Source organism: Stigmatopora argus, chromosome 2 (genome assembly GCF_051989625.1).
Source record: "Stigmatopora argus isolate UIUO_Sarg chromosome 2, RoL_Sarg_1.0, whole genome shotgun sequence".
NCBI lineage: Eukaryota > Metazoa > Chordata > Actinopteri > Syngnathiformes > Syngnathidae > Stigmatopora > Stigmatopora argus.
In genome coordinates, this window is record NC_135388.1 from 22028259 (window position 1) to 22056017 (window position 27759).

At 40.6% G+C, this 27759-nt stretch overlaps 1 protein-coding gene and 1 long non-coding RNA gene across 7 annotated transcripts in view; one reads left to right on the top strand and one right to left on the bottom strand.

Moving 5' to 3' along the window:
• Window positions 1–27759, bottom strand: part of LOC144070696 (uncharacterized) — an 88031-nt gene that overhangs the window by 35239 nt on the left and 25033 nt on the right. For 3 of the 6 annotated variants that reach the window (XR_013299432.1, XM_077595120.1, XM_077595122.1), the window contains exons 9-16: window positions 27244–27357; window positions 26213–26516; window positions 13118–13233; window positions 11944–12061; window positions 11747–11838; window positions 11501–11651; window positions 2775–2881; window positions 2360–2483 (exon numbers count right to left, since the gene is read on the bottom strand). Coding sequence is in view for 5 of the 6 variants with exons in the window: in XM_077595120.1 (XP_077451246.1) it covers window positions 2360–2483; window positions 2775–2881; window positions 11501–11651; window positions 11747–11838; window positions 11944–12061; window positions 13118–13233; window positions 26213–26516; window positions 27244–27357 (1126 nt within the window). In the remaining variant the exon portion in view is untranslated. Of the gene's footprint in view, window positions 1–2359; window positions 2484–2774; window positions 2882–11500; window positions 11652–11746; window positions 11839–11943; window positions 12062–13117; window positions 13234–26212; window positions 26517–27243; window positions 27358–27759 lie in introns of those variants that run through there. The other 3 variants (XM_077595123.1, XM_077595125.1, XM_077595124.1) reach the window with 3 other exon arrangements.
• LOC144070669 (uncharacterized) lies at window positions 20546–21679 on the top strand. Its single transcript, XR_013299427.1, has 3 exons — window positions 20546–20799; window positions 20869–21508; window positions 21659–21679. It is a non-coding gene; the product is annotated as an uncharacterized LOC144070669 (long non-coding RNA).

Here is a 27759-nt window from a genome sequence, read left to right on the forward strand (position 1 = left end):
TGCCATCTACTGTCGATTTATTAAAAAGCAAATTCACAGATGGTGTTTTTATTGAAGCAGTCCAATGAACCTTCATTCTCTCTGGGAGAACTTGCAATGTTGAAATACTTTAGATTAGATGGTCATTTTTAATCAAACAAATAAAAGTATTGGTATACTTTTAGTTAGACAGTATTTAGATCGTTTCAACAGTATTTAGACTCTAAATACTGTTGAAACAATCTAAATACTGTTGAAACGATCTAAATACTGTTGAAACGATCTAAATACTGTTGAAACGATCTAAATACGGTTGAAACGATCTAAATATCTAATATCAAAATATCAATAAGAGCACTCTTTTAACACATCAATAAGAGCACTCATTTAACACATCGGCTGCTGCCATTGAGTGTCATAGGCGTCCAATGAACCTTCATTCACTCTGGGAGAACTTGCAATGTTGAAATACATTAGATTAGATGGTCATTTTTATCAAACATAAAAATATCAATAAGAGCACTCATTTAACACATCGGCTAGTGCCATTGACTGTCACAGGCGTCCAATGAATATAGAGTACCTGCAAGCCATTGCATACAATTTGTAATAAAAACTCCCATCTGTGAATTCCCTTTGCACATAATTTGTAAGTTTGTATTTGTAATTTTTTTTACAGAATTCGTAAGTTTTACTGCTAGAATTTTATCCCTGTCCCTAAAAAGCCAACCATTGACAGCCTGAATGATTATAGGCCTGTTGCACTTATGCCTGTGATCATGAAGTGCTTGAAAAGTTGGTCGCCCGCCATATCAGGGATACAATCCCTCCCTCAGTTGACCCTCACAAGTTTACTTATAGAGCAAATAGGTCCACTGAGGACGCCATCGCCGTAGCTCAACACAGCACTGAGCCACCTGGAGCACCATGGGAACTACGTGAGGATGATTTTCATTGACTATAGCTCAGCCTTCAACACTATAATACCGGACATTCTGGCTGACACTCTCCCACCTTGGACCATCCTCTTCCATCTGCTGCTGGATTAAGAAGTTCTTAACCAACCGTCCATAAACTGTTAGACTTGGTCCCCACCTCTCTTCCTCCATTACACTGAGCACTGTCTCCCCTCAAGGCTGTGTACTGAGTCCTCTTCTGTACTCCCTGTACACATACGACTGTACACCAACCCACCAGTCTAACTCCATCATCAAATTTGCCGATGACACCACTGTGGTCGGACTCATCTCAGGAGGGGATGAGTCTGCCTACAGAGATGAGGTCAACAAACTGTCTTTGTGGTGTTTGGTGAACAATCTCACACTGAACACCACGAAAACTAAAGAAATAATCCTGGACTTTCGTAAACGCAGCATCGATCTGGCCCCAATCCTCATAAATGGAGTATGCGTAGACAGGGTCCAGTCCTTCAAATTCCTGGGGGTCCACATCACGGACAAGCTCTCCTGGTCTACCAACACCACGGCAGTGGTGAAGAAGGCCCATAAACGACTCCATTTCCTGAGGGTACTCAGGAGGAACAACTTGGACACTAAGCTTCTGGTAACCTTCTATAGAGCCACTGTGGAGAGCATCCTGGCATACTGCATTACAGTGTGGTACGCTGGAAGCACAGCAGCAGACAGAAAGGCCATGCAGAGAATGATCAACACTGCCCAGAAGATCATCGGCTGCTCTCTGCCCTCACTGGAAGACATTGCCAGCCCTCGCACGACACACAATGCCTTCTGTGCAATAATATCTTAGATTGTGCAATATTTTAGAATGTACCTTAACAGGATGTGACTCTTTATATTTCTATATTACTTATTTATGTTCTTTTACTGGGAAAACACACTTTGTGGAGTAGCACCACCAATTTCGTTATACGCAGCCGTGTATGATGACAATAGGCTTTTGATGATTTGATGATGATAAAGCCTATGTCTGAACAGAATGAACAGAACAGATATTGACATTGTTATGATTTTTTTTATACTTCATTAAAAAATATGCGATGTAGTGAAGACGCGAAGTGAAGAAGGATCACATTATATTAAAATAGATTCCAGGAGACAATAGGTAAACTTTGCATCACTGTGATTACCATATGTTAGCATGGAGACCGGAAGCTGGCACGCCTCCATAGCTGAAACATGTGGAGCATAGAGTCCATTTGATGTAGTGTATATGTGTAGGTGTGATTGGGGGATAAAAAACATTTTTTTTTTAAATATTAAAAATTATTTATTATTTATTATAAATTATTTTAAAAAGAAAAATGTGTATATAATGGATGGAGAAAACCAAAACGTCAACCCAGACTTGAGGGCAATCAGGTAGGTGCATGCTGGTGTAAACTGTCTAGGGATTCTCCCACCTGTGCCAGGAGTACTGTACTCATGCCACCAACCTCCCATGCTTTCCCCTTCCAATAGAATTGTGCTCTCTGAGGTGCTTTTGTAGTCCAGGAATGGTGTTTTTCCATCAAATTCAAAATCCTCCTGAAGGTAAGAACAGATACTCAAATGGTTGTATAAAAACTCTGATTTAGAAATATTGTTTTTGGATTGGTAGTAAAATAAATTTTAGTGGAGATATTATTATAACAAGGAGGTGTTGGTAAGACAAATGTGCCCACAATGGAGCACATTGTAAAGACAATAGAATATGCACAGTAGTTTAAGCTTTACTGGAGGTAGAAAATGTGCGATTAGGAGCATTTAAAAGCAGGTAAGGCTACTAGGGTTTTATCAATTTTCTTTCTGTTCATTCAATTTACTGCATGTGCCTACCTGTAGACTTCTTTGGACCGGGACAGCCTGCTTCTTGGCTCTGTGTTGACGGAGCCCCTGAGCTTGAGCCAGCTCCTCCTCCAACTCCTGTTGCCGAGTGGCCAGTGCTGGATCGGAGCAGCCAGGAAAGAACCAGTCATCCTCAATCAGTTTTGTGCCACAGGTATATGGATTGTTTGGGTTGGATTGGGGAAGTAATCATGAATGGAAAATGGTATGAACAGGATTTGGATAAAACAGTAGATAAGACAGGAAAATGTTTAGAGTTCAGTTAAGTGCGAACAGTGGTTTTAGATGGAGTAGAGAGAAAGAAAGGCTTAAAATGAATAAAAATAAAGGCACAAGTGATAGCGATAACAAAACAAAATAAACAGGGGGAAGAATCAGTGAATAACACAAAGATGAGAAGCAACGTGAACATTAGGACACCTTTACTGAAATAATGTGGTCAGAGGTTGCATGTGTATCCATTAGAAAGAAAAAGTGGCTGCTTTCAAAATTTGGGAAAGGAGAAAATTGAATTAAGAAAGCTGCAACGAATACATTTTTAAAATTTGGGAAAGGAGAAAATTGAATTAAGAAAGCTGCAACGAAGAAATTGTTAAAAATCACCCCAGAAACATATCACCATCAACATTACTGAATGCAGTACGATTCTTTTAATTGTTTTTGTTGCAATTTAGTTTCACTTTGCAAGAGAGGCCAAAGGATCATCTGCATGTTTTTAATATTATTCTAGTTTTAATCATGTACAAAACGTGTTTCCATCTGCTTTGTGACAATGGGCATACAGAAATAATAGAAAGATGCAGATCAAAATGAAACAAGAGCGTGATCATAAAGAAAATACAAAGGTTCTATTATTATCAGCAGCATATCCAAGAAACAACAGAGACCTAAGATGAAACAGAAGCCTGACTCGTCATTTACTGATATATGCAAGCACTACCTTATACTGTCATCCTTAACCACTTAGCGGCTTCCGTACATCGTGATTTTTTTATAACATTAAGTAAAAAAAGTTCATAAAAATGTCAAAATTCACAACGAAGCTCGCAAGCGCAAGACACTTCCCTGTCTTCCGCTTGCCATTAAGAAAATGGCGGAAGACAGGTGACTGTCACTCAACTCAGCACTGAGAAAGAAAAATAGCGGGCCTTTCTGAGCAGACTGCACGGCCGGGAGCCTGTGTGGGTGGATATTTTTCAGATATACGAGCCCAAGGCGACCTTACGGCTGACAACGTGGCCCTTATTTGAAAATAGTTTGCTCAGTGGGATGAATGGCTGGGAGCCTTGGGGTCACAGAGCTGATGGTGGAATTTCCCAGAAAAGTTTCAAAATGCAAGCTCCGAGCGACGTTATGGCGGACGCTGTCGCCCTTGTCCAAAAATAGAGCCCTCTGGATGACTAAGACTACTGGAGGCCGCAGAGGAGCAAAGTAGAAGTTCGGTTTCCATTTAAGTCGGGGTACCAGGCTGACGCCGTTGCTCTTATCTGAAAATAGAGGTCTCAGGACGGCTGGAGGGCGCGGAGGAGCGAAGTGGTATTAGTACTTCCAGAACTTGCAAGAAAATTTTCAATATGCAAGACCTGGTCATGGAGATTAATGACTACATGGTCATAGCCATTAAATATGGCAATTGTCTTGACAGTTTCATGTCCTTGTACAAAAGCATATTTGTACCAAAAAGAAACAGTGGCCAAATATTCGTTGTGCGACAAAAAACGCTCATAAAATCCTCTACGGCACCTCCTGAAGATTCCATGCATGATCTAATGCTTCTCGAATCTGACAAAAGAGACTTGGACTAAAGCTACTAATAACCTTTTATTTTATTTTATTTAAATTAAGCGGATAGGAACCATTTTCAATGTAAGTATAGTATTTAAAATATTTACAATTTTTATATATAGATTATATTTAGATAAGGCGTCCCGGCGATTGAGTGGTTAACGCGGCAGCCTCACAGTCCTGGGGTTCTGGGTTCAAATCCAGGTCAGTCCACCTGTGTGGAGTTTGCATGTTCTCCCCTGTGGGCCTGTGTGGGTTTCCTCTGGGTACTCTGGTTTCCTCCCACATTCCAAAGACATGCATAGTAGGCTGGTTGGACACTAAATTGTCCCTAGGTATGGTGTGAGCATGAATGATTGTCTGTCTCCTTGTGTCCTGCAATCGGCTGGTCACCGATTCAGGGTGTCCACCCCTTTTGGCCCGAAAATTAGCTGGGATGGGCACCAGCACCCCCTGCGACCCTTCTGACGATAAAGCAGAAAATGAATAGATGAATATATTTAGATAATACATGTCAGTTATTTCATATACTTATAGCTGTAATATTTAATAAATACACTTCTGGATAATTGTACTTGTGTACTTGTATTTCTGTATACGCGCAAAAACGTAGTATGGTAGTAATAATAGGGGTGATCTTACTTTGCGGTTTTTCAATTATCGCGGCCATTCTCTACATTACATTATCTGTGATATTCGAGGGATTACTGTAGACCAGGTGTGGGCAGTTAGTCCACAAAGGGCCGCAGTGTGTGCAGGTTTTTAGTCCAACCGAATGATAGGAGAACTTTTCACCAACCCAATGTCTTAAATAAAAAAACAGTCTATTGTAGTCAGGTGCTGCTTGTTTGAGCAGAAAGCTCATTGGTTAAACTGCCTGTGTTGCATTGGTTGGAACAAAGGCCAGGACCCACTGCGGCCCTTTGAGGACTGCGCCCCTGTTATAGACACTCGAATGAACAACCATCCTTTGCTAACTCTAGGACCGACAAAAGTACATAGGTTCAAGAGTCACTCTCTCTATTCAAGCTCCCAAGCTATCGAATGGTTTTGCAACGAAAATTATAGTGACTTCTTCGATAGCAAGGAAAATATTTTTCCCAACAAAACGTACTTTTACATATTGGTATTGAGCGGATCTTATTTGTAAGCTTCTATATTTCTTCACCTACATCATTGTTGTGAGAGTGGCTACTCAGTGACAATGACCAAAGTCACTGTATGGACTATGCACTGAACTGCATTGGGGGCACAAAGTGGGTCGATTGGAAGTAACAGATAATACAGGCTGGCTTTACTGTGATATATCAGAAGGGGGATATATTTTCCAGATGTACATATCTGTTCTACCAAAATCATTGTTATTACTACTATTTTTTTTATAATTTCAAATTGACAACAAAATATGAGAAGCATGATTCTAAAAAAGAAAGTCAAAACAGTGAGTGCAGGAAAATAAATACTGGGGAGTGAGTAGGAAGGCACACTAAAACTAAGATACAAATGTGTAATGTACCACTGTACTGGCTGCACTTCACCCCAATAGGGAAACATTCTGGGAAACTGTAACCAGTACAGGCAATAAGAGCTGCACAAAATCTCAGGAGCCTGTATGCACAAAACTGATGGGAAACTGTTCTGTGTGGCTACTCCAATCCATGGAGCAGGAGCTGGAGAGGAGAAGTGGGGCCAGTGGTCCTCAAGATGGTACAGCACAGGGTCAATGGAGTGCTCAACATTAACAATGAAGACAGATAATACAATAAAAGAAAAATAATGTTCAGTAAGACAATAGGGAAAAACATTCAACAACAAAACATTCTCATTCCATATGTACGACCACAATTCCCAAAAATATAAATAAAATAATATAAAACAAATGTGATAATAAAAACAGATTCAAAAAAAGTTTTAACTGAGATGTATTATTTTAAAGGAACATATTAGTTTTAAATTTCATCGTGTGAACAAACCTAAAAAAAAATATTAAAATAAATAAATAAAGAGTTGGGGCTGGCTAGAAAAGTCATTTGACATTTCACAAACTCAACCCTCCAAATTTCCATTGACCAATTCAATTATACATTGGGTGTTAAGTAAGCATAGTTTGTACTTAGTTTGTAGGTTAGTTCTACTCATGCCTTCAATATCTTCAATATCTATCCGATTCATTTGGTGATCACTGTAAGCCTTATGAGACCAGCAACTGACATTAAAATTTACTTAAGACGAAAATCAGAGCTGCCAACCTCTGTCGACTCCATTTCAGGAGTACCCTTGTCACATTTCCGGAGTTTTATGTTTTCATCAGGGGTAAATGCGATTCACGCAAAATTGATATAAAATATAAAAATAACATAGGACATTGTAAATAATGTTTTTACATTAATTGAAATATTGTGTTTTTGCAAACTATTGAAAAAGTACATCATAATGAAAATAAGTAAAAAAAGTGAACAAAGTACAGTGGTACCTCGACATACGAGCAATTTGAGATACGAGGAAAATTTTGAGAAAATATTTATCTTGACATACGAGACAAATTTTCATATACGAGCAGACAACGGACGCGAGAGGCTACTCATAAGAACATCATGGGCACTGTCTCTCTCCCCGCAACTCCCTCGTGTAATATCTCTTTGGTCGCAACTCCCTCGTGTAATGTCTCTGCGAGCACTGGGTGGAGCGTTGCATTTCTTCAGTGTTTTTTCCCGTTAGTCAGTGCGAATGGCGTATATACTACGTGTGCATCATTTTGGGAATATTTTGAAGGGAATACAAAAGCAAACATCTAGGTTGCATCTGAAAGTCAGGGTGGAGGCGGGGCAAATAGAGTCTCTCTGTCCGTCTCTCTCCTCCGCGATATCCATCTAACTTTAATAATATAATATTAAACACATTTTAGTAGTATTAAACCACTATTTATTTGTTACTTTGTTAATAGATGGTGAATTAGAAAAACTAAAAAAAAATCAAATCCAATATCCTGTTTTTGGTGTTTTTCAGAGGGTTGGAACGAATTAATTTGTTTTTAGTTCATTTCTATGGGAAACGTTCGTTTGAGTTACGAGAAAATCGGCATACGAGCTCAGTCCCAGAATGCATTAAGATCGTATTTCAAGGTACCACTGTATAATTTATTGATCATTTATTCTCAAATTCAAATTTCCACAACATTAACATAACTTTTTCAGCTGGTCCTAACCCGCACTAGCATGTTCTGCAATGTGCAAATGTCAGTCCTTTTGGAGATGGCTTCAACATGGGATATTTCTTCAAATACGAACCAATAAACTTCTCCGAGTGTCTGGGTTTCTTCTTAGAAGTTTCATCCAAATTGCCATCCATTTTGCGCTTATCCCAAGCAGACATATTAATAAAACTTACCAGTGCAGTGTACTCCTACTTCCTTTAAAACAACCCCGGAAATGATAGGATTTGTTTCAAAACAAAAGACTGGTGGTTTAGTCAGCCTTAATAATGAGTCCCTTATGAAAAATAACGAAAATGTTAAAGTGATAGAGGCTATCTATGCAATCGATTCCGAATCGATTGGCACACTAAGTTGCTCAAGAAAAATCATTCGTCAGAACTTGTAACTCGGATGATTCACAATGCACTCGTGTTACCGAATTCATCCAGTTTAGAGTGGATTTGACTCAAGATGGCGGAAGCCGTAGCGATGGTGTGAATTTCGAGGCATTTAAATTGGAAATGTGTTCCTTTTTTGAAATGGTTGCTTCAAAGAAAAATTAGGTGTCAATTTTTTGGATTTGCGGAGTTTAGGGAGGTTGTCAGGAGTCCCAGAGTTTGCATTACTTGTCCGGAGTAAACTCCTGAAATTCTGGAGAAGTTGGCAGCTCTGCAAAAAGTATTAACAATGTATGGATGTCCAAAATGGTTATACAACGTATCTAAATCAGAGACGAGGTAACCTAAGAGTTTATCTGCGGAAGTGCAGGTTGTTTCCCTTCCCAAAGCCGAAAACATAGCTGGAGTGATGCTGTTGATGTGTGTTCCGTGCAAGCAACCCCAGGAAGGCCACAGATCCGGCGACAGGGCACGCTACATGGCTCGCACCAACATGAGGAGAGGCATCAAGGCTGCCAAAGCAGGCTACAAGGGCAAGATAGTAGGGCAACTTGACAACTCCCGAGTGATGTGGCATACGGTTCCTCAACAACTACAAGGGCCAAGCTGCGACTCCTGCGGCACTGGCAGAGGACCTAAACAACTTTTTCGCCCGCTTTGAGTCCCAAGCCCACCACCCAGTCACACCACCTCAACCTCCTGTTCATCACACACCAAGCACGGGAAAAAGGGTCACACCACTCACTGTGGAGGTAGTGGATGTGAGATGTGTGTTCCGTGCAGGCAACCCCAGGAAGGCCACAGGACCGGATGGAATACCAGGGAAAGTACTTAAGGCCTGTGCTGACCAACTACCACCAGTCTTCTCAGACATTTTCAGCCTTTCACTAAAACAAGCCTCCGTCCGTCCCAGCCTGTCTAAAATAAGGCCCCCGTCATCACAGTACTCAAAAACAATCTGGGCGACTCCCGCCCACTAGCTCTCACATTAATCATCACTAAGCTTTGCAAAATTGGTACTGAAACACATCAAAGCCTGTCTTCCCCTCATCCATGACCCACATCAATACGCATATCGGCCGAATAGATCCACCGAAGATGCAATAACCACCGCCCTCCACTTTGCATTGAGCCACCTTGAGAAAAGAGGGGGCATATTACGAATGCTTTTCATCGACTACAGCTCAGCATTTAACACCATAAAACAGACATTTTTATCCCCAAGTTGGCCAACCTGGGGCTCCCATCTTCCACATGCTCCTGGATTAAGGACTTTCTGGTCAACCGACCCCAGCACGTGGGGCTGGGTCGCCACATCTCATCCACCCGAACGCTCAGCACCGGCTCACCCCAAGGCTGTGTGCTGAGTCCACTACTTTACACACACGACTGCAGACCCACGCACCCTGAGAACATAATTGTGAAATTTACGGACAATTTAACGGTGGTGGGGATGATCACAGGGGAGAATGAGACAGCCTACAGTAAATGTCTGCCTACAGTAGATGAGGTTGTTAGACTCAGCGAGTGGTGCGCTGTCAACAACTTGGCGCTGAACATCTCCAAAACCAGAGAACTCATCCTGGAATTACGATGGAACAAGGCTGCTCAGTCCCCCCTTGGATATCAACGGCAAATGTGTGGAGCGAGTGGAGGCTTTTAAATTCCTACGTGTCCATATCTCTGCTGATCTCACTCGGGCGGCAAACACCACAGCACTTGTCGAGAAGGCACAGCAGAGGCTACATTTCCTGAGAGTACTCAGGAAGGAGCAACTAAACACCAACCTGCTGGTGACCTTCTACAGATCTGCCATTGAGAGCATGCTGACCTATGCTGTGTCAGTGTGGCACTCAAGCTGCACAGAAGCCGACAGGAAAAGACTGCAGAGGGTGATCAACACAGCCGAAAAGATCATCAACTGCCCCCTACCTACCCTTCCCAGCATCTACAAAACCATGAAACTCATCCTGGACTTCAGACGGAAGAAGGCCGCTCCCCACTGCTGATCTCACTTGGACTACTTATAAATTTATTATTTATTGATAATTTATTTGTCTGTTCTTTTGTTGTTGTTATTTGTGTAGGTGGTCAACGCTTTATATCTCATTATACTTGTATATTGACAATAAACGCATTCAATTCAATTCAATTAAAACAACTGAGAAGGGCTTAGCAATTTTTTTTATTTTTTTTAAAACTTTGGGGAAAAATTATATTTACCCTATTGTTTTTTTATATTGTTATACCTTGACATCCTTATGCACTGCGATTGATTGGCCACCGATTCAGGGTGTCCTTCTGCCTGGTGCCCATAGTTAGCTGGGATAGGCTCCAGCACCCCCTGCAACCCTTGTGAGGATAAGCGTTTCAGAAAATGCATGAATGAATGAATGAATTTCAGGATGACATGTCTGTGCTTTGTTTTGGATTGTAATAAAATTCCCCCCCAAAATGCAAATTTTACTCTAGGGTGACATGTTTTTTCCCTTTCATTGTACCTTTTTTGGCTATGCGACTTATAGTCCGAAAAATAGGTTTCCTTGTTCATCGAAATAAAGACATGGCTCTTGTTTACAGTTATGTACTATCATCCTTTACCACTTGGTGCCTTCAGTCTAATCGCGGTATTTTATATTAAGTATCCAAATGAAAATGTTCATAAAAATTGCAAAATTCACGCTGAAACTCGCAGGCGCAAGACTACAAAACTCAAAATCGAAGAGAAATGGCAGAAGTTAGGGGACTGCCACTCAACTCAGCGCCAAAGAAAAATAATGCCAGCTGCAAGGGGGAAGCCATTGCTCTCATCTGAAAATAGAGCCCTAAGAGCAGACAGAGCGGCCGGGAGCCTGGCTTAGAATAAAGCTCCTGATAACCTGAGCGCTACATCATCTTCATCATCTTCAATTCACCTTAATCGTACTGCACAGGTCTCTCATCATTTTTTGGGATTAAGATTAAGCAGAGAAGAGCTATTGTCAGAGGTGAGAACAGTATTTACACATTTATTATATATAGATTCCATTAATAAATATTAATACATTACGGTATTCACATATGTATATAATTGTGTAAAGTTAAGTATTTAGACTTGATATTGTATGGATGCGAAAAAATGTAAATATGATTAAAAAAATTATAGGGGTTATCGTGGTTTTGCGATTATTGCGGCCATGTTTGGTCTACAGTATCCACGAACAGGTACTGTGCAGTAGAACTAGAGATCTTTTTATTGCCGTTTTTGCAAGAAAAATAATAATTTAATGCTTATTGAGTCATATTTCTACTTTGATTGCTTTTCTAAACCTGTGTCATTGATTATTGTCATCTGGCCTTACCCTCTCGTTCTTCCTCCATGTGGCGAATGCGAAGTGCCATGGCAGCCTTCTCTTCAATGGCCTGATCTCTGGGACTGGCTACCTCATCTACCATCTCCTGCCACTCCAAGACCTGGCTCTGAGGATCATCAGCACTCCCAGTCTCACTTACCTGTGGTCATAAAGAGCATCAGAAGTCAGGTGACAGAAACAACCTTAATAGAAAAAGATAAGACGAAAGTCCACCACCATTCCACATTACCACACCTGGGAGGCAGCTCTCTTTGTAAATTGATCCAGGTCTGCCTGCAATGTCCTTTCTTGTTCCTCATATACCACCAATTTAGCCTCCAATATGTCTAATAATAAATCAACACGCGGATACATTTTTTATGTAATTGTCATTTACAAGTCAAAGGAAACTAAAGCAAAACCTGTCAGAAAGGAGTATTAGTTTCATTTACCATTGTTTGCTTTGAGTTCATCATACTGCTCTACTTTCCAAAGGTGTTCCTCTCGTTCCACCTCCAGTTCCGCAATTCGACTTCGCAGGACAATTATATCAGGAGCAACACTGCCAGACTTAAAGGGAAATAGGACAAATGGCTCAAAGATAAGGATTTGTGGTACCTTGACTGAAGAGGTCAATTTGTTGCATAACGTTGAAAGGGGTGTGACAAAACAAATCGGGTGCTCTGCTTTGGCTGATGCAAATTACTACAGTAATTTTCAGACTTTAAAAAGTTAATTTACCACTAGAACAGGGGTTGGCAAACCACTCCTCGAGGGGCGCAGTGGGTGCAGGTTTTTGTTCGAACCGATCCAACACAGACAGGCAACACTGACTGCAATCTACTGATCTGATTGCACTTCTTTCTACCAGATTGATGGAAAGGTTTTCTCTTATAGGTTAAAAAACGAAAACCCGCATCCACTGCGGCTGATTGTAGAATAGTTGGCCCAGCCCTGCACTAGAATGTAGACTCCTGTGGTTTACAGCAGTGACTGATGTCACAGTCATCACAGCAATGGCTACACAAAAGCAGCATACTTTTAACTTTCAAATAAAATTTTCTCTATTGTCAGGTCTAAAAAAAATCTGATTTCCAAGCATAAATAGTTTGCACAATGGTCTTGCACGTTAAGGATATTTATAATGTATGTTTTATTTATCTTTAAACAATTAGAAAAGAGCTGATTAACTCATAATTATGAGTGATTATGGGTGCGACTGGTTTTCTGTTTCTGTGTGTGCCCTATGATTGACTGGGGACCAGTTTAGGGTGTGGACGCCTTTCACCCAGGGTAAACTGGGATAGGTTTGAGCACCTCACGACCCTGGCGAGGATGAGCTGTGTTGCAAATGAATGAATGAATGCATAATTAATAATCAATTGTCAATAGAGATTTCTTATGTCAGCAAGCAGAGTGCATGAATCCCATCTAGATAATATATTATGTTAAAACCAAAATTGTGGCGCACTGTAAATCAAGGCCCTACAATTGCCACTGTTTCATTTTAATTTAGAGTTGTAAAATTAGTTAGGCTTCCCACTATAGAATAACATTCATAACTTACATCTAACAATAAATACTTTAAAAAAAGAGAGAACTGATTAAATTTTTCCATCAGCTCACCTGTTTTTTTTTTAATTCATCCTCCAGTTGTCTTATTCTGGCTTTGGACCAGGCTTTCATCTTCAGAAATTTGGCCTCTGATCTGCTGGCTTCATCATTTTTTTGCTTTGCTTGGACTACAGCCAATAAAGAAAAAAAATATGAAAATAAAGATACAGTACCAAGTCCAGGGGTAGGAAACTTATGGCTTGGGAGCAATATGTGGTTCTCTTGATGGGTGTACAGTAATACCTTGACACACGAGTGCCCTGACATACGAGGAATTTGAGATATGAGTAAAATTCCGAGCAAATATTTACCTTGAGATACGAGACAATTTTTTTAAATACAAGCATACGAGATGCGAGAGGCTGCTTATGATTCTCTTTCTCGCGGCATCTCCCTCGTGTAAAGATCTCTACGCGCACTCGGCGGAGTGTTGCATTTTTTTCCCATGAGTGGTGTACGTTTGACGGAGCTAGCTCGCTAATGAGAAGAGTTTTTCAACAATATGTACCATCCTGAAGCAGAAGGACGCTATTAAGGATATCAAGCTTTCCAAAGACTAACCATAATTTCAAAAACTGCGCAGTGACATTCATAACAAGGTGGAGAGCCTTCTTTTAATATGGATAAAAGATAAACAGTTAGCGGGAGATCGTGTGACCGAGTCGATAATATGTTAAAAAGCCAGCGGAATTTACATGAATTAAAAAGCAAAGCAAGCATCTAAAAAAGGGGAGCCTTCAACACCACCAGAAACCTTCATTTAAGTTAATTTATGTTTACATGTTATGTTACGAGCACATTGCCGTCCAACAAGTCTCTGTCTCTCTTTCTATCTCTCTCCCTCTCTCTCCCTCTCTTGCGCGCACCTCGCGTTGTACTGAATATAATCTGTCATTTTATTATTAATCATCATAACCACTAGTTATTTATTGCTCTGTTAGTAGATGGTAAATTAGAACATATAAATATACGTTTTTCCATTGTAATATCCTGTTTTTTGGTGTTATATTCAAAGGGTGGAAAGGAATTAATTTGTATTTAGTTCATTTCTATGGGAAACGTTGATTTTGAGATACGAGTAAATCGAATAAAACTAGCTCGGTCCCGGAACGCATTAAGCACGTATCTCAAAGTATTACTGTATGTGGCTCTCCGCTAACCTTTGAGGTAAAATATGGAAACCCCTGGTGAGGGAGCTGAGTCTTGAACGCACCATATATGATGAATGATTCTCATTCATTAGCAACAGCGTAACAATCATGTCAAAAGAATTGAGAGATTTGTACAGTAATACTTTGAGATACGAGCTTAATGCCTTCTGGGACCAAGCTCGTATGTCGATTTACTCGTATCTCAAATCAACGTTTCCCATAGAAATGAACTAAATACAAATTAATTTGTTCCCACCCTCTGAAAAAACAGGATATTACAATGTAAAAACATTTGTATTGGTTCTAATTCACCATCTACTAACAGAGTAAAAAATAACTAGTGGTTATGATGTTTAATACTAAAATGAGACATTATTCAGTACAGCGTGGAGTGCGAGGAGGAGGGAGATAGAGAGAACGCGCTCGTAACATAATATAAACATAAATTTAATTTAGCTGAATGAAATTAGATTACGATACAGATACACTTTAAAATAAATTTTAATCTTACCTTACACTAAACTTAATTTTAATTTAGTTTTAAATGTTTTACTTTTCTTCTTCGGGATTGGCTCTTTTTGCCTCGCTTCCACCTTTTCTTTTAGTCGGAGTTTTTAAAAGGAACCTATCTAGGATTGTTTGCTTTTGTCTACACTTCAAAATATTATGAAAATGACGTACACAAGTGTCCTGACATTAGGATAACGCACGTCCACCTGCCAACTTGTCCGGGTGCTCTTCTCATATTGGCGAGCTAATGTTTTTCGATTACTTCGTGCTAAATTCATCATACGCCTTTTCTTAGCACTACCATTCATTGCACTTGCTTGCTATGGACACATTGTTTTTCTCTTAATTCTCCACAGACTAACGCAAAAAAAAACACGGACAAAAATGCAACGCTCCGCCCATTGCTCATAGATATCTTTACACGAGGGAGATGCGGCGAGAAAGACAATGCAGTGAAATCATAAGCAGCCTCTCGCGTCTCGGCCACCTGGCTGTCTCGTATGCTCGTATCTCAAAATTTGTCTCGTATCTCAAGGCAAATATTTGCTTGGAATTTTACTCTTATCTCCATTTACTTGTATGTTGGGACACTCGTATGTCGAGTTATTACTGTACTTTAAAAGTGGTTAAATGAGAAAAAAAATGCACACAATTGCATGATGTATTTTTACTTTTAAATTCTGACTCTCAAGGAATAACATTTGAAAATCTAAATTGTTTATGGCTCTCTCTTTCCCAAATCCTGACCTAGTCCTTAAGAATGGTGATGAGAAAGTACTATTTGTCTAGTCATTTGACTATAAGGAATTATGCAATGTTTTTCTCCATATAAAATGTGAGCATGGCCATCTACATCTTATTTCTAGTGGCTTTGGAATTTTGAAGTGGCATACACCGTCAACATCTGATTCCAACTGAAAGAATCTTGTTTAATAAATTTAAAAAAAAACGAGTATAATTTTCCGATGTGCATTAGAGAAACAAATGTGAATAGAAGCAAGCATGTCCAGGAAGTGGGCCATCTTTGTGCAGTCATTTATAAATACCTGCCCTAACTCATGACTTTGGTAATGTTAAGAGTCCCAGACATCTTTTTTCCAAGAACAGCAGCACCTTGAGATACGAGCTTAATGCGTTCCGGGATCGAGCTATGTCTACTTACGAATGTCTCTAGGTACGAAATTTTCAGGTTACGAAAGCTTCTTATACACAAATGAGTGCCTCGAGATACGAAAAAAGATCCAAGTTACGAAATCCACCAAAAAGTAAATGCATTTCCTTATCCTTTATTTTATTTTGAAAATATTGTCGCGGATGCATAGATTCTCACCTTAGAACCTCGCTACACTCTAATGGGCTCTCATTGGCTGTCTCACAAAAACCCCTATCCATGTTTCAAGATTCTCTTACATACCTGTCAATCTCGGCTAAATTTTGCCCTTATTAACAATTGCAATTCCTCTTATTAAGCGATAAAAAACGTACAAATGCAACGCGGCACATTTTTTCACAGTCTAAAACAGGGGTCACCAAACTACGGCCCGTCAGCACATTTGGCCCGGCCCTCTGAACAATACCAGAGATGCTATCGGATTTATTTCCTATTTGGCCTCCAGAAAAAAATCCTAGGCCCCGCCCTGTCAAAGAGAGAACGGAATAATGGCGAAAAAGTTAGGTAAGAGAAAAATTGATTCAGAATGCAGGGTATTTAACCTGGAGTGGACAAACGATTATTTTTTTGTTCAATGCAAAGAAATGGCTGTTTGTCTCATCTGTCAAGAGACGGTGGCGGTATTCAAAGAATACAATCTTCGCCGACACTATGAATCCCGTCACAAAGACAAGCGAGCAGACAAACTCTCAAAGCGAAAAAGTGGACTACTATCTCAGCAGAATACATTTGTACGCCAAGCTCAGCTGAACCAGGCATCCGTTTGGGCCAGCTTTCGGGTTGCTAAACTGATAGCAAGCAGCGGTAAGCCTTTCACTGACGGAGAGTTTGTTAAGAAATGTATGGATGCTGTCGCGGAGGAGGTGTGTCCCGAGAAGAAAGATGCATTTAATGCTGTAAGTCTGTCGGCGAGTACAATGACCAGACGCGTTGAAGAAATCGGGAGTAATGTATATGCCCAGCTGCAGCAGAAGACGAAAGAATTTGACTTTTTTTCATTAGCACTGGATGAAAGCACGGGCGTGCAATACACAGCGCAACTGCTCATTTTTATTCGTGGAGTTAGCGCAAACTTTGAGATATGCGAGGATCTGGCAGCCCTCCAAAGTCTCAAAGGGACTACAACGGGAGAGGATATTTTTGACAAAGTGTGCCAAACCATGGAGAAGTTGGACCTGGACTGGTCAAAGCTAGCTAGCATCACGAATGACGGGGCTCCTAGCATGGTGGGCGAAACTCGCGGTCTAATGGGACGCATGAACCGGGAGTTGGAAAAAGGGGTCTCACCTACGCTACGAGTCCACTGCCTAATTCACCAGCAAGCACTGTGCTGAAAAGTGTTGACGTGAGAGAGATCCTGCTCTGACAACTGAGCTGAACTTCTTTCTGTTAAGATTGTGCATGGCACAACAGAAAGTTAATGTTCCATGGCTTTTTTTTTCTATGAAGAACCCAGAGAGAGTTATTTAGTTATTATTTATTTCATAAATAGTGTTATTTATTTCCTGTTTTTTCTGTGAAGAACTCAGAGAGAGTTATTTAGTTATTATTTATTTCATTAATAGTGTTATTATTTGTTTCCTGACTTTTTTTCTGTAAAGAACCTGGAAAGGGTTATTTGGTTATGTGTGGCTTTCTGGAAAACAATAAAAAAATTAAGCTCCCCTACGATCGTCACACTTTTTCTGTTACAAACTGACACCGGCCCCCCATCAGAGAAGGGAAAAGTTATGTGGCCCTCACAGGAAAAAGTTTGGGGACCCCTGGTCTAAAATGTACTACTTGGTTGGGCTCTTGCCTGGGAAAAGCGCACTTTGTGGAGAAGCACTTTCAATTTCGTCATACGCAGCTGGGTATGATGACAATTAGGCTTTTGTCTAGTCAATGATGATGACAAGCCTAAGTCTGACTTTTTTTTTTTTTAAAGTGGACGACTTCCTGACGCCGTCGGGTCATCGGGAAATACGTGCGCGCATATCATGGTTCAACACGGATAGATTTTGTATGCTTGTTATTCATTTAAGAAAATTAATAAATCATTTTCTTATAATTTTCTCTTATTTTGTGTGTTCCTCACATCTTTCATACAAAATTGGAACACTTAGACCAATTTTAAAGGGCTTAGTTGGTAGTTGTGTGAGGACCATGGAACGAATTAGAGAATTTACATAAAGTACTGCTCTATTTACGAAATTTTCAAGTTACGAAAAAAGTTCTGGAACAAATTAACTTTGTAAGTAGAGGTACGGCTGTATCTCAAATAAATTTTTCCCATTGAAATGAACTAAATACAAATTAATCCATTCCCACCCTCTGAAAAACAAACACAAATGGGGTATTACGATGGAAAAACATCTTTTGATTTATTCTAATTCACCATCTACTCACAAAGTAACAAATGCCTATCTAGGCGTTATGATCTTCAATTCTAAAATGATATTATTCAGTACAGCCAGACGGAAGCGCAGTGTGCGGACGAGAAAGAGAGATAAAGAACAGGAGAGAGACTTGACGGCAACGCACTCGTAACATAAACTTTAAATGAACTTAGATTCCTATACAGTGGTACCTTGAAATACGAGCTTAATGTGTTCCGGGACTGAGTTTGTATGTCGATTTACTCATATCTCAAATCAACGTTTCAGATAGAAATGAACGAAAAACTCGTTAATTCGTTCCAACCCAAAACACCAAAAAACAGGATATTGGAATGGAAAAACATTTTTATTTGTTCTAATTCGCCATCTATTAACAGAATAACAAATAACTGGTGGTTATGATGTTTGATAGTAGTAAAATTAGGCGGATTTTGCGGAGGGGAGAGAGAGAGGGGACAGAGAGAGTGAGAAGGGGGGGGGGGGGGGGGCGAGAGAGACTTTTTGCACGGCACCGCGCTCGTAACATAAACAAATTTAAATGAACTTGATACAGACACACTCAAAATAAGTTCATTCTAACTTTACACTAAACTTAATTCAATTTTTTCAGCTGCAACCTATCGAGGGTTGTTTGCTTTTGTCTTCCCTTCGAAAATGCTGCACACAAATGTCCTCACAATAGGATAACGCACGAACACTTGCTGACTTGCCCGGGAAGTAGTACTCCTACCGTATTGGCGAGCAAGCTCCGCCATTCTGCACTGACTAACGGGGGGGAAAAAAACACTGAAAAAACGCTACGCCCCGCCCAGTGCTCGTCGAGACATTACACAAGGGAGTTGGGACGGGAAAGACAGTGCCCATGTTGTTCTCAAAAGCAGCTTCTCGCGTTGAACACACCTGGCTATATGCTCGTATATCAAAATGTGTCTGGTATCTCAAGGTAAATATTTGCTCGAAATTTTACTCCTATCTCAAATTGCTCCTATGTCGGGGCACTACTGTACACACTCACTTAAAAACAGTTTTAATGTTACGTAACACAAAATTTAAACCTTGTGCGATAACCGAGGCAATGATATTAATGTATTCGAGGCGTAACTTCCTGATTTCTCCATGCCTCAGAACTGAGTGTTTGTCTTTTGAAATTATCGAACCAGCCAAGACTCGCTTTAAGGGTTTCGCTGGTGTCTTTTTCAGATGCTTACTTTGTTTTCAAGCCCATGTAGATTCCGCTGGCTTTTTCGCATATTACCGACTATCTCCAGTAAAAAAATGCAACCTGTACAGCCAGGTCCTCATAGATATCTTTACGAGGGACGGAGATGCGGCGAGAAAGACAGAGCCATACTGTTGTAATAAGCAGCCTCTCGCATACTTAGCCACCTGGACGGCCGCATCCGGAACCATCTGGTATGCTCTAGCTCAAATTTGTCTTGTATCTCAAGGCAAAAATGTGCTCTGAATTTTCCTCGTATCTCAAATTTCTCGTATGTTGGGACAGTTGTATGTCAAGGTATTACCGTCTAGCAGTGCTTACGTACATGAGGGGATACTGCCGTCATAGTAGTCACATCAATGCCGGGTTATATAAGCAGATTTTTTTGTTTGTTTAAACATTCATTTTCTGAACTGCTTATCCTCACAAGGGTTGTGGGGGGTGCTGGAGCCTATTCCAGTTAACTATGGGCACCAGGCGCAGTATATCCTGAATTGGTCGCCAACCAATCACAGGGCATGAGGAGAAGGATAACCAATTGCACTTACATTAGGGGTCTCAAACTCGCGGCCCGCGGGCCAACTGCGGCCCTCGGGACGATAATTTGCGGCCCCCGTCTTAATATGAAAGATTAATGTTTGTGCGGCCCGCAAGATTGATATGAATGACACTTGTTGTGTTCGGAGCTGAATGAACCAATCACAGTGAGGTATACGGCTCTGGAGGGCGGGACATCGGCCGGGCTGTCCAGTGCCTCGCTCACTCACTCATTCATTCCTCCAATCAGCTGGGTGGAGGAGAAGACGTGAAGCCGATCACTTCGCTCGGCGCGCACACTCCTACGCTGCTCTCAGCATAGAACTGAATGAGGCGCTATGATCCGTGATCCAGCCTGTGTCAGTGTCTGTAGCCATCTCCGCGAGTGAAACTGAAACTTAACAGTAAGTGCGTTAACATGACACTTGAGAAATTCGGAGAACTGCCGTAATACAATACGATCGGAAAGCGAAAGTGCGCACACACCCCGACGTGTGTCATTTGCACTGAAAAAGTTGCGGTGCACAAGGAATACAATTTGAAATGTCATTATACTACGAGACATGCTGAGGAGTACGAAAAATACCAGGGAGATGAGAGAGCCAACCAGGTTGCCAGTCTTACAACACGTCTTCTGAGGCAACAGGATTTCTTCAAGAAGGCTACCAAAGACAGTAATGCAGCAGTCGAAGCTAGCTACGCCATTTGTGAGTTGATTGCTAAAGCAGGTAAGCCATTCACAGAAGGTGAATTTATCAAAAAGTGCATATTACAGGCTGCACATATTGTCTGTCCAGAAAAGGAAAATCAGTTCAACCACATCAGCCTTTCTGCCAACACCGTGGCAGAGCGCATTTCTCACCTGTCAAGTGACATTTATGATCAAATGTGTGAGAAAGCACAATGTTTCAGTGTATATTCAGTGGCTCTTGATGAGACCACAGACATCACAGACACTGCCCAGCTCGCAATTTATGTCCGTGGTGTTGATGACAATTTTGAAGTAATGGAGGAGTTGCTCACAGTAATTCCAATGCATGGCCAGACCACCGCTAAGGAAATATTTCACCAGGTGTGTGATGCCATTGAGAAGGCCAGGGGCAACTTGTCAGTGCTGCCTATGACAATGTGAGAGAATTCTGCACTAAACTTGTGTTATGGAAAGCCCAGCTCTCTCAGACAAACCTTTGCCATTTCCCAGCATGCAAGGCTCTCGTGGATGCAGGCACACCATTCAGTGGTGAGAAGTATGTTGAGGCCATTTCGAAGCTACAGGAGGAATTTGATCACAGATTTGCAGACTTCAAGACACACAAAGCCACATTTCAAATTTTTGTGGACCCCTTCTCCTTTGATGTGCAAGATGCCCCTCCTGAGCTTCAAATGGAGCTCATTGACCTGCAGTGCAACTCTGCACTCAAAGCCAAGTTCAGGGAGGTGAGTGGAGAAGCAGACAAGCTTGGGCAATTTTTGAGAGAGTTGACCCCCAGCTTCCCTGAACTTTCCCGAATGTTCAAGCGGACCATGTGCCTTTTTGGGAGCACATACTTGTGTGAGAAGCTCTTCTCCACCTTGAACTTCAATAAGTCCAAGTACAGGTCCAGACTTACTGATGAGCATCTTCAAGCAATACTGAGGGTCTCCACTGCTTCCTCCCTCAAGGCAAATGTGACTATGTGAGAAGAAGCGCTGCCAGGTCTCTAGCAGCAAGAAGTAGGCAAGAGAAGCCGTGTTCAGAATATTTCATGTTCAATGTTCCATTCAAGTTCAGAAAGTTAAAGGTTAAAGAGCTGTTAATACAGACATTTGAAAAGGAATAAAAATAATTCATTTTCTCTACTTAGCCAGCCAGTGTATATCTACTGTATGCTCATTATTATTATTATTGTATTTTTGTATTACTGATTGATTTATTTTTTATTCATCTTTAAGTTAATTTATTTAATTCATTATTTTTTGTTAAAAAATAAAGATATTTGATAACGTTGGAATGTTTTATCACCGCTTTTCTTGTGGAAATCCTGATGCGGCCCAGTCTCACCCAGACTCGGCCTCTAGCGGCCCCCAGGTAAATTGAGTTTGAGACCCCTGACTTACATTGATAACGAGGGGTAATTTAAAGTGTTCAACCAGTCTACCCCGCATCTTTTTGGGATGTGGGAGAAAAAACATACTACCCAGAGAAAACCCACGCAAGCCCAAGGAAAACATCCAAACTTCACACAGTGAGGAATCACCTGCGATCATACCCTCAACCCTAAAGCTGTGAGGCCGACACGCTAACAACTCGCCCACTGGGCCACGCTTTGTTTAATTTTCTATATTATCAGAGGTGGTAGGAAATTAGCAATTTAGCAAAAGCACAGGTATCACTGTCCTAAAAATTGGGAAGCTTCACTCTTTTCTTTGGCAAATTCATGTCAAATAATATTTTGAGGTTGACTTCCATTTTTTTCCAACAGTACCCTTAAATATGAATTCCCAAACCTTAAAAACGAGTAGAAAAGATAAACCCAAACATGAATCATGGTCTTGAAAATAATATCAATCACACAAGACCAATCTACATCATCTTAATTAAATTATGACTGTGATCCTTCATCACTTCGCAGCTTCAACTTTCGCAGATTCACTACATTGCAGATTTTTTCATACGCAGTTTCTGGGTATGATGACAATTAGGCTTCTCAATGATGATGACAAAGCCTATGTCCGATTATTATTTTTCTTAAGTACAAAAAAAGTTCATCAAAATGGCAAAATCCACACTGAAACTCGCAAGTGGAAGACAGATGAAAAATTCCCCCCAAATATTGACGTTCCTTGATATGCTAAAGCCGTAGCACCCCATTGCAGTATAAATGAATCTACACTGGGGCCTTCTTTTGTCCATAATTCAGCTGGTAGGAACCATGTTCAAATCAAATCAAATCAAAAGCCATTATTGTCATTATACACAGCTGCGTATAACAAAATTGGTGGTGCCACTCCACAAAGTGCGTTTTCCCAGTAAAAACATAAATAAGTAATTTAAAAAGTCACGTCTGGGCAAGGTAATTCTAAAATATTGCACAATCCAAGATATTGAACTGTTATTGCACACAACGAAGTTATTGCACAGAAGGGATTGTGTGTCGTGCTAATGCAAGTTCAGAGCCCTGATGGCTTTGGGAAAAAACTGTCCCTAAGTCTATTTGTCCGTGTTTTGTGAGACCTGTAGCGTCTGCCAGAGGGCAGCAGCTGGAACAGGTTGTGACCAGGGTGGTAGGGGTCCCTAACAATTTTCCCGGCTCTTAATGTTAGTGTGCTCCGCCATGCGTTTAAGAGGGAGACGCGCAAAGTGAATACACTTCCCCTCTGGAGATGTGTGCGTGTTGTGGCGATCTATATGCTGCGAATGAATAAAAAATAAATTCTTGTGAGGTCCACCAGTGTGGTGAAGAGGTCCAAGATGTAGCGGCTGGTCTCTCCGCACAGGTTGATGTGCTGCATGTTGCAGGACCGTTCTTCTCCACGAAGCGCTGCCGCTTTTGCTTGGCCACCGGCGCACACATGCCGTTGTTCACCGCCTAAAGCTTGCATCTTCCGAAGTGCGGAACTGCAAATTATCGTGTGGACCAAGACTCTGACTCCGAAGAATAATAAAATACGGCCGTGAAGCTGGCACGACGATAAGAAGTCAACACACTGCATGGGGCCACTCAGAAGGAGACTGGTGGCGGCATGGGCATGCAGTGGCTTCAAGCTTTCCCTACTTGTGCAGAGTATTCAAGTTTTTTGTGTGTCTTTTTGCAACTTGTTCATCAATACTGGACTTTAACATTAACTATAGCCATTAGAACTTATTAAATATCGGTTTCAAGCAGGAAACTACGGTTTCTAGATACTTCCGTCCTGTCTGTGGATTGTTATCGGGTCTGGTGGCGAAGAAGGCGGCGTCCATAGAGGAAGCAGAAGCAAGGCTGTCGAGTGGTCGAGTGGACCTGTTGACTAAGGTCAGAAAAGAGCCACTCATGCTACCGCTGCTAAGCATCTACCTCTCATCTACACCTCTACTAGCCGGGCCTACACCTCTGCTACCTGAACCTCCAGCGGTGGGCAGGTACCAGATTGGTTTATGCCCAAGAAACATTGTACTTAAGAAACAAAGATCTGCTCATCTATACAGCACCCTGAGCCAACCCAAGATACTCTGGGACCCACAACATAGCCAAAGGGACTCTTTTGTGGTCATTCAAATATCAGAAGCATCTTGCCAAAGTGTGACCAAATTCATAATCTATTAACTAACTCCAACCTGGATTATTTATGCTTATCCGAGATCTGGCTAAATGTAAATTCACCTATGGCTGGACTGCATGGACCGGGCTACAATATTTTAAGGGATTAACCCTAACCCTTAAGGGACCGTGTGGGAAATTGTGGTGGTTGTGGTGGTGGTGATGGGAGGGGTAGGGGGATGTTGCCGTTGTTCTATGTTAGGGAATACTTAAGAGTGTAAACAGATGGAATGGATTTGAATACACATCCTTGAATGTCTATCTCCACAAATGTCAATAACTGATCGGCATCCACCTCAAATGCATCCTATGCAGAGCTTCGGGCCATACTTAGGGAATGTGACACAAGTAATGAAGTTGTGTTGTTTGAAGATATAAATATTAAATGGCTTGACAAATCAAATCGGAGACAGTTAAAATGACTCTAAACTACTCGCATATAAGCCGCCCGCGCGTATAAGCCGCACCCTGAAAGCTGCCGTGATTTTTTTTAATTTTACAATTTCTCGTGTATAAGCCGCCCCCTGATTCCCAATTTTCACCTCAATATTCATGGTTTTAATAGGGAGTATAAATGTGTTACTTTGAAGGGAAAATCTTAAGAAAAATCATCACACGTGGTATTTCTGAGATACTGTATGACTCAAAAGTACATGATTAGGGTCAATATCAAAAGGAAGTTAATATGCCTGTCTTTGTAAATGCAAAATATCAAATTATTCAATTTGAAAAAAGAAATAAGTCTATCTTGATCAGAACCTGATGCTTAAGATGTTTTGGAAGCCATATTGCTTTGAATGTCAAAATATCTCTCTTCTTTCAATGGCTCATATTACTCCAATAGTTGTCACTTTCGAACAAGAAATAAAACAAAAATAATCAAAGTGGAATTTTGTTTTATTTCAAAATCAAGGCTACTCGCGTCTGGCCAGTCAGAGCACGTTTAACTAGGTTTAGGCGGCAGCGCCATAGGTAAGATGGCCGCCCCCCCCCACCTAGGTAAGATGGCCGTGCCCTGAGCGAGCAGTGACGGGAACGGGAGTTTTTTTTTCACGTTCTATGCAAGATGTGCATTTTTTCTTGATATTCATTAGTAGAAGTCAAAATAAATTGTGCTTAGCGTTTTATCTGTTTATCGTTTCTCTATTTTGAAATAAATGACCGTATCGGCCGCATGTCTTGAGTCATGACGTCATGGCCCCATTGCGTCATGACGTCGTCAGCTTGCAGTTTCGTGCATGTCGTGTTTTTATGCGCATATAAGCCGTACCCTCAATTCAGGCATCATTTTCTTGTCTGACAAAAGCGGGTTATACGCGAGTAAATACGGAAATTAAAGTATTTAATTTTTTTTCATTAATTGATTATATTTAGCTAATAATACTTTAAGTCTTTTCATATGCCTTTAACTGTGATATTTGATAAATACACTTCTTAATAATAGTGCTTGTGTACTTGTAGTATGGTATGTATTAATAATAGGGGTGATCCTAGTTCATGATTTCCCGATTATCGCGGCCATGTACGGTCTACATTATCTGTGAAAAACGAGGGATTAGTGTAAATTGAACTGTTGCAGAATGGGAAAATATAGCAGAGCATAAATGAACATACCTAAACCTTTGAAATGGGAGTGCTACAACATTTAAGCAAGCTGATGCAAGAAACTGGTTAGTTATAATAAAAAAAATATGAATGCTTTTAAAAATGGGCTTATAACACCAAAGGCTTATTATTCTTTTGGAGAAACATGAATGAGGTAGATATTTTTGGGTATGTATCGTAAGTTTTTTTGTGAGTAGAGGGGTTCACTGTGAAACATTTTGGAAAACAGTGTAATAGTTTTCAGACAAAGACCTACCTTCCAATTCTGCTATCCTCTGGAAAGTTGTGACATGACAAGATCCCTTTTCAGGTTTTGGGGGTTCCTGACTGATAGAGTGTGAAGCGACTGAATTTCTTCTCAGCTCATCTAGCTGGCTCAGGAGATCCTGTTGGGTTTGAACCAAATCCATCTGATGCTTTTCGGACATTTGCTGAACCTCTCCCTGCTGCTTTTCTATGAGGTCACGGAGTTGGGCTCGCATCACATGTTTTTCTGCCTCCATTTTTGATTCAATGCTCTCTCGTTCAACGCGTAGTCTCCGAATCCGCTCTGTTAGCTCCTAGCAAAAGAATGGAAAATCACTTTTTTTTAATTATATCGTTTACAGAAAATCTAAGTTGAGTCTAGCTGCTGCCGTGCAATTTGGAGCTAAGATGCTGTTTCAGAATGGAAGTGGAGGAATTTTTCATTATATATTATATAGACTGCAATGTTTCCCCGCTATTTTTCATCTCCTGTCTTCCGCTTGCGAGATTTGACGTGGATTTTGCCATTTTTATGAACTTTTTTTATACTTAGGATAAAAACCCGTGAGGTACTGAAGCCATGAATGATAAACCCGCAAAGTGGTGAAGGATCACAGTAACTCGTTTTATTTTCTTGACTCTTTATATGCATCACTCTGTGTAATAAGGTTGTAGTGCAGGGTTCCACCCAATGCTACTGAATACATATTCAATAGTCACTTCGCTCCAAATTCAAACCTGCTCATACAAACCAGCATGATGACTAGTCAAACTCTAAATCTAACAGACATGGGTATAATAAGGAAGAAATTAAGTCTCAATCTAATTGTAATTTAGACTCCTTTAAAAAAATGTTCAGAAATAATATTGTAAAAATCAAAAGCATTCTAAAGAACTGATTTTAAAATGAGCAGTATATCTGATGAGAAGGTTATTTTTAAATAACTTATCTTATGAATTGTGATTTTACAAGCTCTTGTTGTGTTGTGTTCGCTATATGTGATCTAGGCTACTAATTATCTAGGCATTGCATTTCCTTACCTTTAGTTGCTTGTCCCTACCATCCACCTCGTTCTGGAGGACATCAATGACCTGCGTTTTGCCAAGAAGCACCTCCTCCTTTTCATGCAGTTTCTGTTTTAAGGCTTTCAAAAGCTGATTAATAAATTAAAATATTTTAAAAAATCATTATTAATCTTCAATAACAACATTCAACAACTTGCTCAATGGCAAGCATTAACAACTACCGTATTTTCTCGCATATTGACCGCCTCCGCGTATAAGCCATACCCTTAAAATTGCCTCAAAATTGTTGAATTTTACGATTTCTCTCGTATAAGACGCCCCCTGATTCACAATTTTCACCTTCATATCCATGGTTTTAATAGGGAGTACAAATGTGTTACTCTGAAGGGAAAATCTTAAGAAAAATCATCGCACGTGGTGTTTCTGAGATACTGTATGAATCGAATGGATTGTCTGCTGGATTGCACATATGTTGACTGCACGTGGCCGAATTCAAAAAGGTAGTCACGTGAGCAGTACAACCAGGAAGTG